This window comes from Manis pentadactyla, chromosome 6, assembly GCF_030020395.1.
Source record: "Manis pentadactyla isolate mManPen7 chromosome 6, mManPen7.hap1, whole genome shotgun sequence".
NCBI classification, from domain to species: Eukaryota; Metazoa; Chordata; class Mammalia; order Pholidota; family Manidae; genus Manis; species Manis pentadactyla.
In genome coordinates, this window is record NC_080024.1 from 44,740,677 (window position 1) to 44,757,358 (window position 16,682).

At 32.0% G+C, this 16,682-nt stretch overlaps 1 protein-coding gene across 11 annotated transcripts in view; it reads right to left on the minus strand.

Annotated features, from left to right (window-relative positions):
* GULP1 (GULP PTB domain containing engulfment adaptor 1) overlaps window positions 1–16,682 on the minus strand; it is a 287,882-nt gene that overhangs the window by 82,294 nt on the left and 188,906 nt on the right. For all 11 annotated transcript variants that reach the window (XM_057503786.1, XM_036881654.2, XM_057503785.1 and 8 more), the window contains 2 exons: window positions 15,262–15,337; window positions 8,758–8,819 (listed from right to left, as the gene is read on the minus strand). In XM_057503786.1, the coding sequence (XP_057359769.1) occupies window positions 8,758–8,819; window positions 15,262–15,289 (90 nt within the window). In that variant the 5' untranslated portion in view covers window positions 15,290–15,337. The remainder of the gene's footprint in view (window positions 1–8,757; window positions 8,820–15,261; window positions 15,338–16,682) is intronic.

Consider the following 16,682-nt stretch of genomic DNA (forward strand, 5'->3'; position numbering starts at 1 on the left):
ACTTACAAATAGATAACACTATAGTGTTTTTATCCAGGAATTATATTAATAGAACTATCATCAATCAAAGCAGAATAAGGAAAATAAAATGCTTTACTCAGTTTAGACTTTGTGGCCTCTCTGTTAGGGAGGTAAACATACAGACTTTATTTTGTCTGCTTAGTTTACATCTCTGCCAAACTCCTAGCTGGTTTTAAATTATGTGCAAGGGATCAATTAATGCACAGGGCTACACAGGCAAACCAACTTCACATATACAATATACAGAGGGCAGACAAATATACATTTTTAATGTTGTCTTTGGGTTCATGTATCTGCTGGCTTAGTAGGTTATCTCTTTAAAATTGGCAATAGTATATTGCAATGGAAAGAAAAATGTTTGTTCAGTAAGAAACTTGATTTCTAAACCGAATTTTGCTGCTATCTTGCTGTGAAAACTTGAGCAGATCACCTAACCTCTCTGGGCCTCAATATATTTTATCAAGAAAATGATGGGAGCTAGAACAAATGATTCCTGAAGTCCTTTTCAACACTAAAAGTCTGTGAATCTGTAACACACATCACATCCTCTTTGTTTTATAAGAATAAAGACACTGTAGCCCATAGTGAAATGTTATCAGGATTAATTAATATGGAGTTTTCAGTTTTTAATTAGTAATTTATACCTCCTATATTATACATTTTTAGAATACTCTCACATGTAGAGTAATGGTTTACAATGATGATGACCTTAAAAATTATGTTTAATAACTATTAAGTGTTAAACTTTTGATCATTTTGCAATATATACAAATATTGAGTCATTATGTTGTACACCTGAAACTAATATAAGTTGTATGTCAATCATACCTCAATAAAAAGAAGACACATTTCAAAATGGTTAGATGCAGAATTATTACCAATATATATGACAGTATAGATCATTTTTTAATTGGAGGAAATTACAATGTTTTTATTCTACAATTTAAAAATGTTTGGAATGAATGCAAGTTGTACATATTAGCATTATTAAAGACCAATTCAAATATCTAAGAAAATTTTTTTAAATGGTTGATTATAAAATTGATTTTTTTGAGGTGGTTCCTGTGCTTTGAGATTAACTAAAACTCATTTTCGAACAAATGAAATGAATTATATGGAATGTCGTTCAGTTCATATTTTTTTACATTCCCCCTGGTATCTAGCAAAACTGGCAAATGCTTATGTTTGCTGCTATTATACAGCTGCTCTAAGGAACCTTATAAATTTGGAATTCTAAATCATTTTGGATGTGTTAGCAATGCATCTTATCGATTACAGGGATGTAGCTTTTGCCCAACTTTTAGTGATTTCAGTGTTCTATTTGATTATTTTCTTTGCTTATTTTGCTTTTTATTTATTTTTCATGGGGTAGTAGATGTCATTTATTTTTTGTATTAAGTCATAAACCAATGTTAACATTTCACTGAAGGGTAATTTATCACATATTCACCAAAAATAATTTGAAAAATCATTAGTAAAATTATTTAGTTACATTCAAACCTTTCTTTACCATGACTCATTAGTCCACATGATGTTGTAACTTTCTCTCTTCATTGACTATTTACTTGTAAGACTCTGTGATAGTTTAAACAGTTTTGCAGGCACTTTCTTATATTTCTATATTTGATTTTTAAGACCAAGATGATCTTTGCACTAATATCATGCTCCGGAATGCCATTGCTGAAAATTCAAGGTAATAGTAAAGTATGATCACAATGGTATTTTTCTTTAACAACCAAAGCCTGCTCTTGTATATAAACCTGCTAATTTGGCAATATTAAGTCTTCTGTCATGCTTGCAGTAAAGCCTTTTCTTCCTGCGTTGAAACTTTCTGGCAGGCCACCGCAGGTACCCTGGCTAAAATGATATAATCCCTGACATGTATTCTAAGAATGCTGTTCTCTGTTTTTCAAATAATTATGCAAATGAAAAATTATTCTCAAGAGATAAAAATAACGTGCAACTCCAGAGCTGAAGAACACTTGCCATAATAAAGATGTTAATAAACTTTTGGCACATAAGACATTGATCTAAGCATTTTTTTAATATATTAACTCCTTTGAACCTCACAATAATCCAGTGCAGTAGGTACAATGATTAATCTCATGTTACAAATGAGAAAGCTCAAGGATGGAAAAGTTACATAATTCAGATATTAACTGCAGGAGCTGCAGTTTGAACCCAGAGAGTTTGACTGAGAAGTGGCTGCTCCCACCACTGTAATAGGATGCAGCATACCTACGTGGCTATAAAATTTGGAAGCATCAGTGGAGTTGTTGGGGTGCAGCATTGTTCTTGTATGGTACGTTTGAGCATACTACATATTTGGGTTCTGATTTTCCTTTATCAATGACTATTGAGCAAGTATAGTTACAGATTTCAAAAGTAAGTGGCTAGGATGTAGATTTCAGCTACCAAAGGTTAGAATCCTCAAGTTCTAACCACTTACTGTCGTATCTGAGGTTGCATTTGTTTTTTGTGGTGTTTTTGTTTTTGCTGTTCTTTGTTGTTTTTTGTTTGTTGAAGAAAAATGAAAGGTTATGGGCTCTCAGCGCTGAGGATGATTAGGTTGTGAAGTTTGAGGAGGCCTGGTTAGAAACCACACAGTTCATGAGGTCAGGAAGATCTTGAGGGTCACAGCTTAGTCAAGCCTTCTCTCTTATCAAACAGACCTTGTGGCAACCAACGCATGCTTCATAGATGACACTTTGATACCTCTAGAAATCACTGAAATGCAACATAATCTTTCTTTTGAAATCTCTCTTTGCTTTTATATTTTATTTTGTTGGCCATCACCTATTTAGTTTTCTTCCAGAATTTTTTGTTTCATGTGCCTGTTCTTTCTCCCAAAGAAAAGTCATAAGTTTTTAAGGTCAAGGTCCATGTTCCTATTTGTTTTGGATTCACTCACTTTCAAAAGTTGGAACACAGAAAACAGATAGTCAAGAAATCCTGACTCTGTTCATTGCCAAATAGTGTAAAGTAACATAGTAATCTCTTTGAACTGCATTCCTAGATCCTTAACAAACCTAGGGATTTCATAAGAAGATAAATACATCAATCTTTTTGGGAATAATTACACATTTTAGAATAAAACTTTTAATATGTAAATTTTTTAATGAAACATCTGTCACAATTCTTCACCTAGGAAATGAGTAACTCACACCAACAGAATAATAAATTCATTAAAATAAAAGTTCTTCAACATTTCATCTTTACAGAAATGACAGTTCAGTAGCTTCATCAAAAGCTAGAGGGAATGAATGAATGATTCTACAGCTTTCCTTAAGGGTGATCAAAAATTTTTTTTGATTTCTCCTTAATGTTCTCATTATAGCAGAAATAGAAAGCCAGTATACAATCCATCTATAGACCCTCTCAGCACTATCTTCAAAGTTTACCTCGATGCTCACTGCCTTCCTCCTCCAGCTCCTACTCAGTTTCAAACCACAATGACTTTCCTTGTCTTGACTCTTGTGCCAGACTCCTGATGTGGGTCCACCCTTTGCCTCCTTGCAGCTAATGCCTGTTAAAAACTAGTCTCAGATCTTTACTTTTTCTCTCAAAACTCTCTAAATTATGGGAATTTCAAATTTTACAGTGGTTCACAAAGCCCTACAAGAACTCAAGATGCGCCCCCCCCACCTTGTCTACCCCATGTGTGCCTTTCTGATGGACTTACTACATCTCCCTGTGCTCTACTGCATTCCAGCCACCCTGGCTCCTGGGTAGTGCTTGACTAGGCAAGCATGGTCCCACCTTGCCTGTACTAGCCATGTCCGGAGTCCTCTACCCCCATACAGCCACATGCCTCACTCACTCATTCCTTCAGGCCTCTGTCCTCGGAGATCTTCCTTGACCACTTTATGTAACATAGCATAGCTCTTCTCAATCCCCACTATCCTGCTTTATTTTTCTCCATAGGAATTATTATAGCCTGGCATAGTGTATTAATAAATAAAATATTGTGTTATTACCAATATATATAATACCCCATATATATCATATATACTAAATATATATATATATACTATATAAAATATAAATAATACTAATTAATAGCATGTTAACAAAAACACAGCTATTATTTTCTTATTGTATAGCTCTCCAAAATGTATTAATTTTGCTTATTATATGTAAGTCCCAGGAGGGCATGTTTTATCTATTTGGTACACTAATCAATTCCCATTGTCTAGACCTGGTATATATTAGGAACTCAATTCAAATGAGTGAACACATGTGTGAATGAATGAGTACACAAGTGAGCCTATATTTAAATTTTACTGTGTTTATTTATCACTCTTACCATGTTTATATGCATATTTCAGAAATTACTTTAAAATGTTATATTCAGTAAAGACATGTGGTTAAACTTACATGTGGATCATTGCTTCTATTAAAAATGTAATGCCTCTTTTGAACAGCTCCCCTATTATTTCATGATTTAAATTAGTTAAATATGGTGAAGTCTTTGGTACTATTTAAAGGCAGGTTACTGTTCAAAGGCTGTGGCTTTCAAACTTTTATGACTATGAACCACAATTTTATGGAACAAATTGATGTTTACCACATGCATTATAAAAATTTCTTCTCTTTTTCTATTTTGTTCTAGTTCATCTTTAAATCACACCTCCCAGGACACACCGCATTGATTTCACCACACAATTTTTCTCAAGGACCATAACCTGCAGTTTGAAAAACTTCACCATAGGGTACACAGGATAATATACAGAATTCCCAGTGAACTAGTATTAATGTTGTCACTGCTCATTTGAAAATACAAAAACTAATGAACCTGATACAGAATAATACTTTTGAAAATAACTATTATTTTATATCTATATATGACCTGAAATAGATATATTATGAATATTAAATGTCAATTTTGGAACTGAAATGTTCTATAAGATGAAAGAATATAGAGCTAAAATGTTATTTAAAAATAAACTAAAGGAATTATAACATTAATATAGAACATTATTACTTTAAAACTAAAAACATCTAAAGGTAAATATTATTACATCTTCCCCAGGGAGGATTATAATTCTTAAACAGCTCTGTTAAAGTTTTCAGATTAGTTAGTAACCAGCGGATACCAAAAGTGAATGGAGTGATTGGAATCTTTTTATGGTATTACCAGTCACCCTTTAGCCAGGATAAAAAAAGGGTGCTTTTTATTTTTCCCCTACATACAAATAATTCCAAATAATCAGTTCTTCCCTTGGAATATTTAGCTCCTTTATTTTCCACTGTATGCTTATCTACTACTCTATGTAAACTTAGGATCATACACTTGGATCATTAAAATAACTTCTTAAGAAGTTTAATGTCATCCTAGCTCTCTTGATCCAAATCAACTTTCAGATCACTACAGATTTATGTCCTTAAAGTACAAGTTGATTATTTAGCTCCTCAAACTGCTTTCTTGCCATTCAAAGTCTTTCCAATTCATCTTTTCAGTCTTTTCTATCATTAGTACTTGTGATTGTCGGTGTTATATGTCAGCTTTGGCTGGGCTACACTATCCAGTTATTAAATGAAATACTAATCTAGATGTTGCAATGAAGTTATTTCATACATATGACTAACATCTATAGTCAGTTGACTTTATGTAAAGGAGATCATCTGAGAGAATCTGGTTGGCCTTGATACAATCAATTTAAAAGCCTCAAGAACAGAACTGCTGTGATTCTGAAGAAGAAATTTCACCTGTAGTTAGCTCCTGTCCAGGAGTTTTTGGCCTCCCCTTCCTGGTGGCCTGCCACATGGATTTCAGACTTGCCTAACAGCCCCACACACCTGGGTAACCCATTCCTTGAAATAGGTGTGTGTGTGTGTGTGTGTGTGTGTAGTTTGTACATCCTATTAGTTCTGTTTCTCAGATGGAACATTGACTGATAAAGTACTTTAGCATCAACAGTCCCTTATGCCCCAGTCCAACACTTGTCATATTCAGTGTGTGCCTTAGAGCTTACTGCCTCTGTGCTTATCCTCCTCCAGAATTCTCAGTTTGAAAAGCCATTCCACCCTTATTTTAACCCTTGGAAATCCTACCTCACTCCCACTTTCATAAAAAGGGATTGTTGTCATTCTCTGACTCTATAGCTTTCTGTTAAGTACCATCTGAATGGCACAGAACATGATCTGTCTTCTGTGTTAGTTATTTTTGTATTACATTTCCCTGCGACAGTAAGATGTGTGTGAATATAAGCCACATGTCATATAGCTCTGAGGCTTCACCAACATTCAGTGACATCTCAGCAACTGCACCAAGTAATGCATAAACTAATCAGTCTGGCCCTATCTTACTAGCTTTGTGACAACAGGCAAATTACTTAATCTTTCAGCCTTAGATTTCTCTTATGTAAAGTGTGATGGTCTTATGTAAAGATTAATCATTGCCATACTAGCACATTGCAAATATTAAATGAGATAATTAAAAACACACCAGTATAGTACTTGGCATATATTGGGGCTCAATGAAATGTAACTAATTTGTAATTACCTTAAGAAGGTTATTATGTATTAATTTATCAAATTCATATATATTAAAAATCTACAATGAAACAGGCACTTTATGTAAGTCTTGTGAAAAATAAGAAGATAAATTAATGGTTGCTAACTTTTGAGTAGTTATTTTATCCCAGATACTCTTCTAATATGTATCTAACACCTTTATGTCTATAACAACTCTAATGAAAAATTACTATTACTCCTATTTCCAGATGAATAACCAGACACAGAAACATTAAGTAAGTTGCCCAAAGGCACACGGCGAATAAGTGTTGGAGTCAAGATATAAACTGAGGCAATCCAGTTCTAGAGTCTGTATTTTTTTCTGTTGTGATAACGTACTCCCTATACACATGGATTTGATATTCAAGAGTACATACTCTAAAAAAATACACAGAAAATTTTCAAAAATAACTACTAAATGATCAAGTTAAAAGTGCCACAAAGAAGGGAATTCAGAAAAGAAAAATTCGTCAAACAGATTCAATACTACTTAGTACATGGCACACATTATCACTCAGGAGGCCATTATTAGAATGGACAAAATCAACCTGTTCTTCTGTATTTTACTGATCCTAGTCTAGGAAGATGTTTCTGTGCTTTCTACTTCATATGGGATGTCTCGTAGAGGTTTGTACCTGTGAATTCACATAGGCAACTTTTCCATGTAGACAAGATCAACTCCATTGTCACATTAGTCCACAGTGAAAGTTAAAAATAGTTCTAAATTAGAATTTTTCAATCCTTTATGAACCAAAATTTTCAAAATGAAACATTTCAGTCATATATAAAAATAAATCATCTGTGGTGGTTTCACTTGAAGGATGTAATTCTAATAGTATCAGTAATACTGTTAAACACTAAACATGCACTTTAAAATAACAGTGGTTTTCTAGATTAAACTTTTTCTACGTAGTTTTCATATGGTTTCTCAGTAGTTAATGTGAGGATTATCTGTGGATGCAATGGATAATATTAACTCAGTTTGTCTCATTCAGATAACTAAACTCATGCTTAAATCACAGCAATCAATGCTTATGCTAACTTTACAAGGAAATTCATAAGTATTGTAATGATTTCAAGCATATTACTTTTACATAGAAAATACTTTAGAGTATTTTCTTTACTACAAACTATAGGTTTCAGCAAGAAAACCCAATTGCTGCACTCTACAAATCTCACTGCTGGGCAAAAGCTCTGGAAGAACTTCTAGATGGTCTTTCAAAATGCTTCTTCCTGCTGATTCAGACTCAGACCAGCACTCTACAGGTTCCTTATTAAACACCATTGATTTTCTGTTCAATAAATTTTTAAATAATTTTTCCTGAAATAATTCCTTATACCTAATCTCATTATTAGCTTGGTATATCGTTTACTGATGCATAAACCCTTAAGTTCTCTTATAAAAATAACTTTATCATTTTCTGTCTGCTCCCTTACTGCATGCAAAGGTCAGTTGCTTAAGTCTCACCCACTCTCATGTTCTCAAACCCAGTTCTTTAACTCACTTCTCTCTTCCAAATTTAGACTCAGATTTCTCTGAAATCTATTTCAGGTTTGGTACTCACTAATTATATAAAATAACACCTTCCTTTGAGGGCCTTTTTGTAAGTTGCATTCATTCACTTGTCCATTTTTCCAACATCTACAATGAATCACATCTTTGAAGATAGGGGGCATAGATTGTTTCTATTTCCCTATTAAAATGCAGCAAACTGAACAAAAGATAAACCAAAAAATATGTGCTTTTTTTCTGCATGTTTTTTTCACAGTTTAAGTTTTGTTTGTTTCTTCTTTTATGATGAATACATTCATTAAAATTGTTGTTCATTTCTCTCATTTCCAGGTTAGTTTTTATATTTGTCTGCATAATGCAACATTAGAATGTTTCTAAAGGAAGGTCATTTGTTGGTTGTTTTATTTCCTACAGGCTATGATGTTGCAAATAATTTTAATAACAGCCAAAATTATTTGAAGAAAATACATGAATGACTTAATTAGAAATTATAGAGAGTACATTTTTTTAAAAAAGAATCACTTATTTGGTGAGAAAAATAACTTCCAATACTACACACTATGAAATTCTTTTATTTACATAAATTTATTTTAGGGAGCATCTACTAGGTAATGCCAATGCACAAGTAATCTTTCTAAAATCAACCATGAATTAATAGTAATGCTATAACAAAATAAAGTTCAGGAATATCATGTGAACTATTTTACCTTTGCATTATAGGGAATGTATTGTTTTGATAAAGCTTCAGGCGTATGCATCCATGTTTTGTCTGCAATGAAGAATACACAGTGTTAAATTAAATTACAGGTTCTAATGGTATCATATTCATTCATTAGCATCTGTAAAGAATCTAATATGAGTGGAAGCATTTCTAATTCTGAGATTCTTCTGCTAAATTGAGAAAGAATAACTAGTCAGATATGAGAACAATGTAGCTGGAAAATGAATATAGGTTTTTCTTTCCTTGGTGTGAAAGTCCCTAGCTTTTCCTTTTAAAAGTCTTCAAATAATAAAACAATACTGAGTTTTAAAGCTTATGAAACATTAGTGGGCTATTTGTAATATACCAATTAATGTGCCTAATTTTGTGATATCTTCTTTCATTTTCTGATCTCATGAACTGCAGTTTATTTTTGTTAATTCTCTAATCAGTAAAAAGTAATCTGACCTTTACTCATTATGATTTTATGACTTTTTTAATACCCAAAATTAACAATTTAGTAAAGGGAATTTTAATATTAAACTAATAACTGCATTTATATGAAGCTGAAATAAATCAATCTACTGAATTCATTTAGGAATCAATATAATATTAGGATAATTTTTTAGTCTAAATTTACAGAAACATTGACTGAGAATCTACTATCAAGAGTTTTGGATATAAATAATCTTAAATTCAGTAATTTGAAATGTTCCTTAGATTAGTACAATAGAATTAGAAATAAAGTAACTAAAAGAAGATACTGAAACTAATTTGTATTGTATAATATTGATAGAAAAATAAAATATATCCTTTCATTCAATTTTTGAATTTTATTTAAATATTTCACATTTCTTCCAAAATATTAATGTAATGTATAAGGGGGAAAACAAGAAAAAATGTTAATATTTACACAAATCAAATGTGTCTGTTTTTTTGGAAACTGCGTTTGTAGTAAAGCTTCTCAATCGTCAATGACTTTATTGCCTTCTTCAGTGGAGCTTTGTGAGTATTTTTATTCCTTGCATAAACTTAAAATCTTAGAATCAATATCATAAACAGAATGGAATCAATAGAGACATATTTTACATGAAAAGTAGTATGTAAGTACACACATTAAAATATCAGATTACCAACAAAGTACTTTCAACATTCAATTGAAAGTGGTGTTAACAGAAATTCATTTGATATCATTAACATATTCTTAAACTGGAGGAGTGTGAATGCATAGAGAAAATGCCATATATTTCTGGAATGTAAGTTATTTTATAACATTTAAAGTATAATAGGCTATATTTATATGAAACATGTTTAAAAGGCAAATGCCATATTTACAAGAATTTCTAAGACAAAATGAAAGATCAAAATAATCTTATGTTCACAGTGCATTTTAGGGCCATTTCTAACTACTGAAGGGACTTTGATGGTTGTACTTGGGCAGAATATTTTGAGAAGCAATACTTTGAAAGTTTCAAAAACACAATACTGGCATATTGACATTGATAGTAATGTGTAAAATTTTTTTTTCTTGTTTGGATTTTCATTTTAATTAGAGCTTTCTCTTTATGACTGCTAATTGATGGAGATATGATTAACTCAAGAATAATTTGTACTTTTTTTGAGTACATTGAGAACATTTGATAAGTTTTTAGATCAAATGGAGTGTATTCATTTGACAAATAAAAAAAATATTGTTAGAAGAGCACATTTAATATGACCCAGCCAACTAACTGTACATTGTGATGACTGAGCAGAAGTTAGTTCTGGGGCTTTGTGCCAGCCTGGGGCTGATACAGCCCCCATCTATTCCACCTCAAGGAGAGTATGATTTGGGATATAGACTTGCCCTTGTATATTAAAAGAAACAAATCACAATACTGTACACCAAAACAATAAAAACACCAAAGACCTGCCTTTAAGAAACATAAAAAGATATCCAACTTTTTTTAACTCAATTTTTCTCATATCTCTTTTCCCAAGATATACAACAGTGTCAGAAGGATGTAAAGCCTAAGTCTGAATATGATATGATTCATCCCAAACCTGAGGCAGAGAGATAATTACTTTCTCCTATAAGCTATTATTATTTGAAAACTGATGATATTGCCTGTCTTACAGTCTCATCCTGCAGTGACCTAGAAAGAGGGTAGGTATAGCCAGCTGAAACTGGTGACAGATTAAAACAATCACAATATTAAACTACCTGTGGATAAACTGCAATTGCTACAATGACAAAAAAAATCTTCATCCACACATCACACACTGATGGCTCAGTGGGTGTTCACTATATACTTCTAGTACCTAAACAATTTCCAAACTGAGCCCTTACAGTCATCCTAATTTATACTTTGGCAAAAGAAAAAACTGACAGAATAAAACTCTTCATATTAACTCATATATATGTGGTTGGTCTTGAAGAGCGAATACAGACGATGGTCCTTGGTCACTGTGGGAACCCACAGTAACAATTAGATATATGGAACTGGTGCACAAATGGGAACATAGACATTCTAAAATGTGTCCCCTTCCTTGAAATTAAACTATACTGACTAACTCAATAGTGAAGATTCACATAAAAGGAAATGCCAACATTTCAAAATATTTGACAAGGGTCAAACCACTCTGACTGCTAATCAATAAATCTAATCAAATAAACTGCATTTAGATTAAGAGCTCATCAAGAAAGTTATTTCATTATTCTTGTATCACCAGAGCTTAACATATGAAATCATCTACTTTGAATATATTAAATGGAAAACTAAATGTTGCTATTGAACAGATGCATATGAATGGATCATAAAAAGGGAAGTATTTAAATATTGGATTTTAAGTGTTATGCATTATAAGTATATCTTCTCATCAGTATATCAACTGATAAAGAAAACAAAGTGTAATGAGTTGAATTATTTAATCCCATTTACTCCTGTGATGTCTTATGACTTTTTACGAAGTTAACTTATTTTTGATGTAATAAATAGAATAAAGAATTTAAAAAATTCAAAGAGGAAGCTAGCATAAGAAAAGGAGACTATAAAGCAAATTCATTCATTAAAATTTAATATATGGTTATGAGGTTAGACTAATTTTTCTTCAAAATAGTCCAAATGGTCCATAGTGATGCATTTTAATACATTCAGTTCTTCTTAGAATTCATAAGCAATTCTAATACCATTAGAGTATTTGCAAAGAAAATCAGCAAGTATGTGGCTAATTCAATCAAAGAATATCAGACAAATTACTAATTGGAAGAGTTATTAAAAAGAAAAAGGTTATGTTTAGGTTTAAGATAACTCTTTTCCTTAGGCTTCTGGGTCCAGGATGAATTAGTAAAATTGTATGTCACAACCAAGTGAGCTGGTTGTGATAAAACAAGTGATAAGCTGTTACTGATTGAAGACCATCTTACTTTGTTTAGAATACAGTGTACAATGTATGCTGATGCTGATTACTGGAAATATGATTGAATTATATATTTTAGAGGCATAATTACAGCTCCTGATTGTCAAGATATATTGATTTCTCTAATAATACTCAAGTTTTTCATTTCAACTTAAAATTCAACCAAATAATGCTATTGGTTAAAACTAGGAACAGAGAGCATCTCTAAGAATTTTCCTTACTAAATGAGAAAGTCAGAATTGGTAAACTTAATGAGGAACTTCTAGTATAAAGTTCTAGTTTGGAATTAGAGTAAAATATTAATCAACAGTTTCCTGATAAAGGATATTTCATCATTATATTTGGGGGAAAACAGTCAAAGGAAATTTAAAGAGAATGAATGAGGCAAAGAAGGAAATAACAAGTATTTCTGCTTCTTGATTCTCTAAATCATTCCAACTGTCCCCATGGTTGTACTTCCACTGTCCTCAAATAAGACAAATATGCAATTGTTAATTACTTGTACTACTATTCAGCCCTTGAGCATTCTCAGTGGGAAACCACTCCAAATCTCTGTCAAATAAAGGGTAAATTAGAAATATGGAGTTTCAACTTTAAAACCACGGGAAAGGCAATTGTAAATGAATAAAAAAGGAGGTCTGGAAGTACTTTTTAAAAATAAGAGAATGTGATCTAAGTGATGAACTGTGATGTATTTTTATTACTTTACTGGGATAAAGAGGCACAAAATCTCAGTTGTAAAATTAATTAGTCATGGGGATGAAAGTACAGCATAGAGAATATAGTCAATAGTTCTGTAACATCTTTCTATATTGTCAGGTAGTAACTAAACAACTTAGGGTAAGCATTTAACAGTGTAGATAATTATTGAATCATAATGTTGTATACTTGAAACCAATATAATATTATATATCAACTACATTGTGATGAAAAAAATTAAAAATATCACTTCTATATATTATAGAATTACTCCTAGGTTTTTTTTTTACTAGTAAAAGAATAAAAAATAAAAATTATTTTATTTTGGTATATGTTTTAAATCAGAAACAGGCTCCAGACCACAATAAATGTCATTTTGCCTTTCACTTATTCAGAAAAATAAGTAAAAAGAATTAGTAGCTTTCTAGGGTTTGTGCCTCAAACGTTGCATTACCTAAATTACTACTGAATACATTAATCCTCTGTACTATATCCAAATGTTTGAATACCTCTCACTTCAGTAAATAAAAGGTAGTATTTTGAATAATTCCATTATATTGCATAACTTTGGAATTTTTTTTCTGCATTAAATCACTGACCTTATAATTTACACCTATTTGTCCTTTATTAAACTGAGTCCCATGACCACATGACAGATCTTAAACATTGACAGACCACACCAAGGGTTGTCAGTCATGCTTCCTGATACATGGCTTAAAGTCCTGAAGTCATCCCAGCCTTTCTAATCTGGGTACGTTGCAATTTGTTAATCAGTCCTTTAAAGGGAGCACTCTTTGCCTGACAGCATGTAATAGAACAGAACAATGTATTTGCTGGTTCTGGACTGTTCATAATTCATATTAGAATCACACTGCTGACTTTATTCTTCAGTTATATTTTACCAACACAGCACTTAAGGTACATCTTCCAAAAAATAACAGTATATAAATAAGAATAAAAGCATTAGATTTTCTGAATTCACATTTGACAATTTATAATATCTTATTAAGTATTTTATAGTGTGGAATATGACCAACTCATTTTCCCCCAACATATCTGTAATTCTAATACATCAGTTAACTCTTCGTGCTTTCAATCACCTATGAACTTGAGCAGCATTGTTTAAGTATTCTCCCAATTTAATTACTATATTAAATAGGAGCAGCCATGTCCATCACTAGAAAACTCCTTCCAGAATGACAAAGACATATTATTTTAACTTTACTGAACTAGATAAAAATATAAAATTTTCAATCTTTCCTCTGAATGTACCATTAAGTATTTATCAAATGAGCTGTTGTCCTGCTTTTTAAAAAAATAACATTTAACTAGCTCTTTCTTTCATTTCTATACTGATAACTGTGATATATTACATTTATACTTATATTAAATTCCTACCTTAAAATTGATAGCAAACTTTTTCAAACTGGAATGCTGCATTCTTAGGGTGAATACACAATGGAATATTACTCAGCCATAAGAAAAAAACAGATCCTACCATTTGCAACAACATGGATGGAGCTAGAGGGTATTATGCTCAGTGAAATAAGCCAGGCAGAGAAAGACAAGTACCAAATGATTTCACTCATATGTGTAGTATAAGAACAAAGGAAAACTGAAGGAACAAAATAGCAGCAGAATCACAGAACCCAAGAATGGACTAACGGTTACCAAAGGGAAAGGGACTAGGGAGGATGGGTGGGAAGGGCAGGGAAAAAGAAAGGGGGCATTACGATTAGCATGTATAGTGTGGGGAGGGGTACGGGGAGGGCTGTGCAACACAGAGCAGACAAGTAGTGATTTATAGCATCTTACTATGCTGATGGACATTGACTGTGAAGGGGTATGTGGGGGGGGGACTTGGTGAAGGGGGGAGCCTAGTAAACATAATGTTCTTCATGTAATTGTAGATTAATGATACCAAAATAAAAAAGTAAAAAAAAATTGATAGCAAACTTATTTTGGCCTCATTGCTATCAGTTCACCTCTCATCAATCCTCACATATTATTCAATAAAAAATAAAGTATGTGGAAACACACACACAAGTGAATTTAAATCACAGTACGCTTATGTAAACCCAGGGGATTTAGTATTATATGGTTATGTAATCTACTAGGACTAGTTTCAGATGACTTTCTTTTCTTAATTTCACACTGCAGAATAAAACTGCCATAGAACATATTATTACAAATGCAATATGAATTAAGTGTATTAAACAACTCTACTCTTTTATTAGAGTGATAACCAAAGAAAGTTAATTAACAATGTTTGCAGGCACATGTTTTTCTATTCTAACTTTATTCCTCAACTACTTGCTTAAATAATAGAAAAAACTGATTTCTCAACAGCTTTACTTGATTTCCAGAGTAACATTGAATTGACCCTCTGGGTCCTTTAAATGGGCACACTTACCTTTCTTCCTGCTGAAAGCACGGTTCATGATGAAGATCAACTAGGCAGATATTTCCTTCAATCACACCTTTAGGTTCTATAAAAATAACAAAATATTAAAGCATAAATAAAGGAGTATTGACCAACCTCTTTTATGCAAATGCATTTTAATCACAGGGTCTTTTTATGTTTTTTAATATTTACACACTATCTTGAAATATCCCAAAGGACACTGAGTAAGAATAAACATGTGGCATAGCAGATAAACCAGTATCTTAAGTGAAATTCCCCCGAAGTTTCTTAATCTTATCTTTCTCCTATCATACACATCTATCATTAATTAGATTTACCTGCAAATTTAAAGAGAAAGAGAAGTAATACTTTTCCCTGAGCTTATTGCTAAGAGTTGTGGTAAAGATTTGGGTTATCATTAAGAACAGTAGTAAATAAATATAAATCTTTTGATTATAACAGTAGGGGTGATGACCTTGCAGCCCAATAGCTCTGTGTCTGTAACACTCTGGGCAACTGCTGCCTAGGTTTTTGGAACTGCCTAGGTTTATGGATGACAACCTCTGCCCTGGGTAAACCAAAGAGGCAGCACTGATGATCTCTGAATTGCCTTTGTGGTTATTTATCCCTAGTCTTGAAGAGTATGCATGTTCACAGACAAATGGCAATATGGTTCAGTCCTGTAAGATCTGAAAAGTTCAATACTCTTCCTTCATTTCATGTCATCCCATCACCTTCAATTCATAAAATTAAACAACAGTGTATTTTTAAATTTAAGAATATAATGCAAACTCTTTGGAGGCATATAGGCAGAAAGAAAAAAACCTTAATATAATTGTATAAAATTCAGTCAACCAATATAGAGAGTATAAAATGACACTCCAATTCAATGACTATAAAATGCCAGAAGGATATTTACCTGTTCACAAAACGTATAGATATAAATGTCAAGGAATGTCAGATAAACCATACTTATAATATAAATTAAAAAAATAATTTCACTTTCCTCACATCAGTCTTTAGCATATTTATTCAATCCTATAGTGCTCTATTCCTCTTCTTTGCAAAATAGATCTTATTTCCCCACTAGAAAATAAGCAGATATTAGCACTCTACCCATGTACAGAATATAATGCATAACACTAAGTTGGCATTCAGCATAGTGTATAATTGTTTAATGTATTAATAATACATGTTTTAATGTACTTTATAGTTGAGATAAGATATATATTACCAATTTAATATGTTAATGAGGTAAGATAAGTTCTATATAAACTTGCTTTATTTTAATTTACTATATAACATAAATCTTTCCTTTTAGATAAACTTTTCATAAACACTGTTTCAGTGGCTGCATATACACAGACACATCATTGCCTGATGTTAAATCATTAAACAGTTATTTCTAAATTTTAGCTAGATATATATAG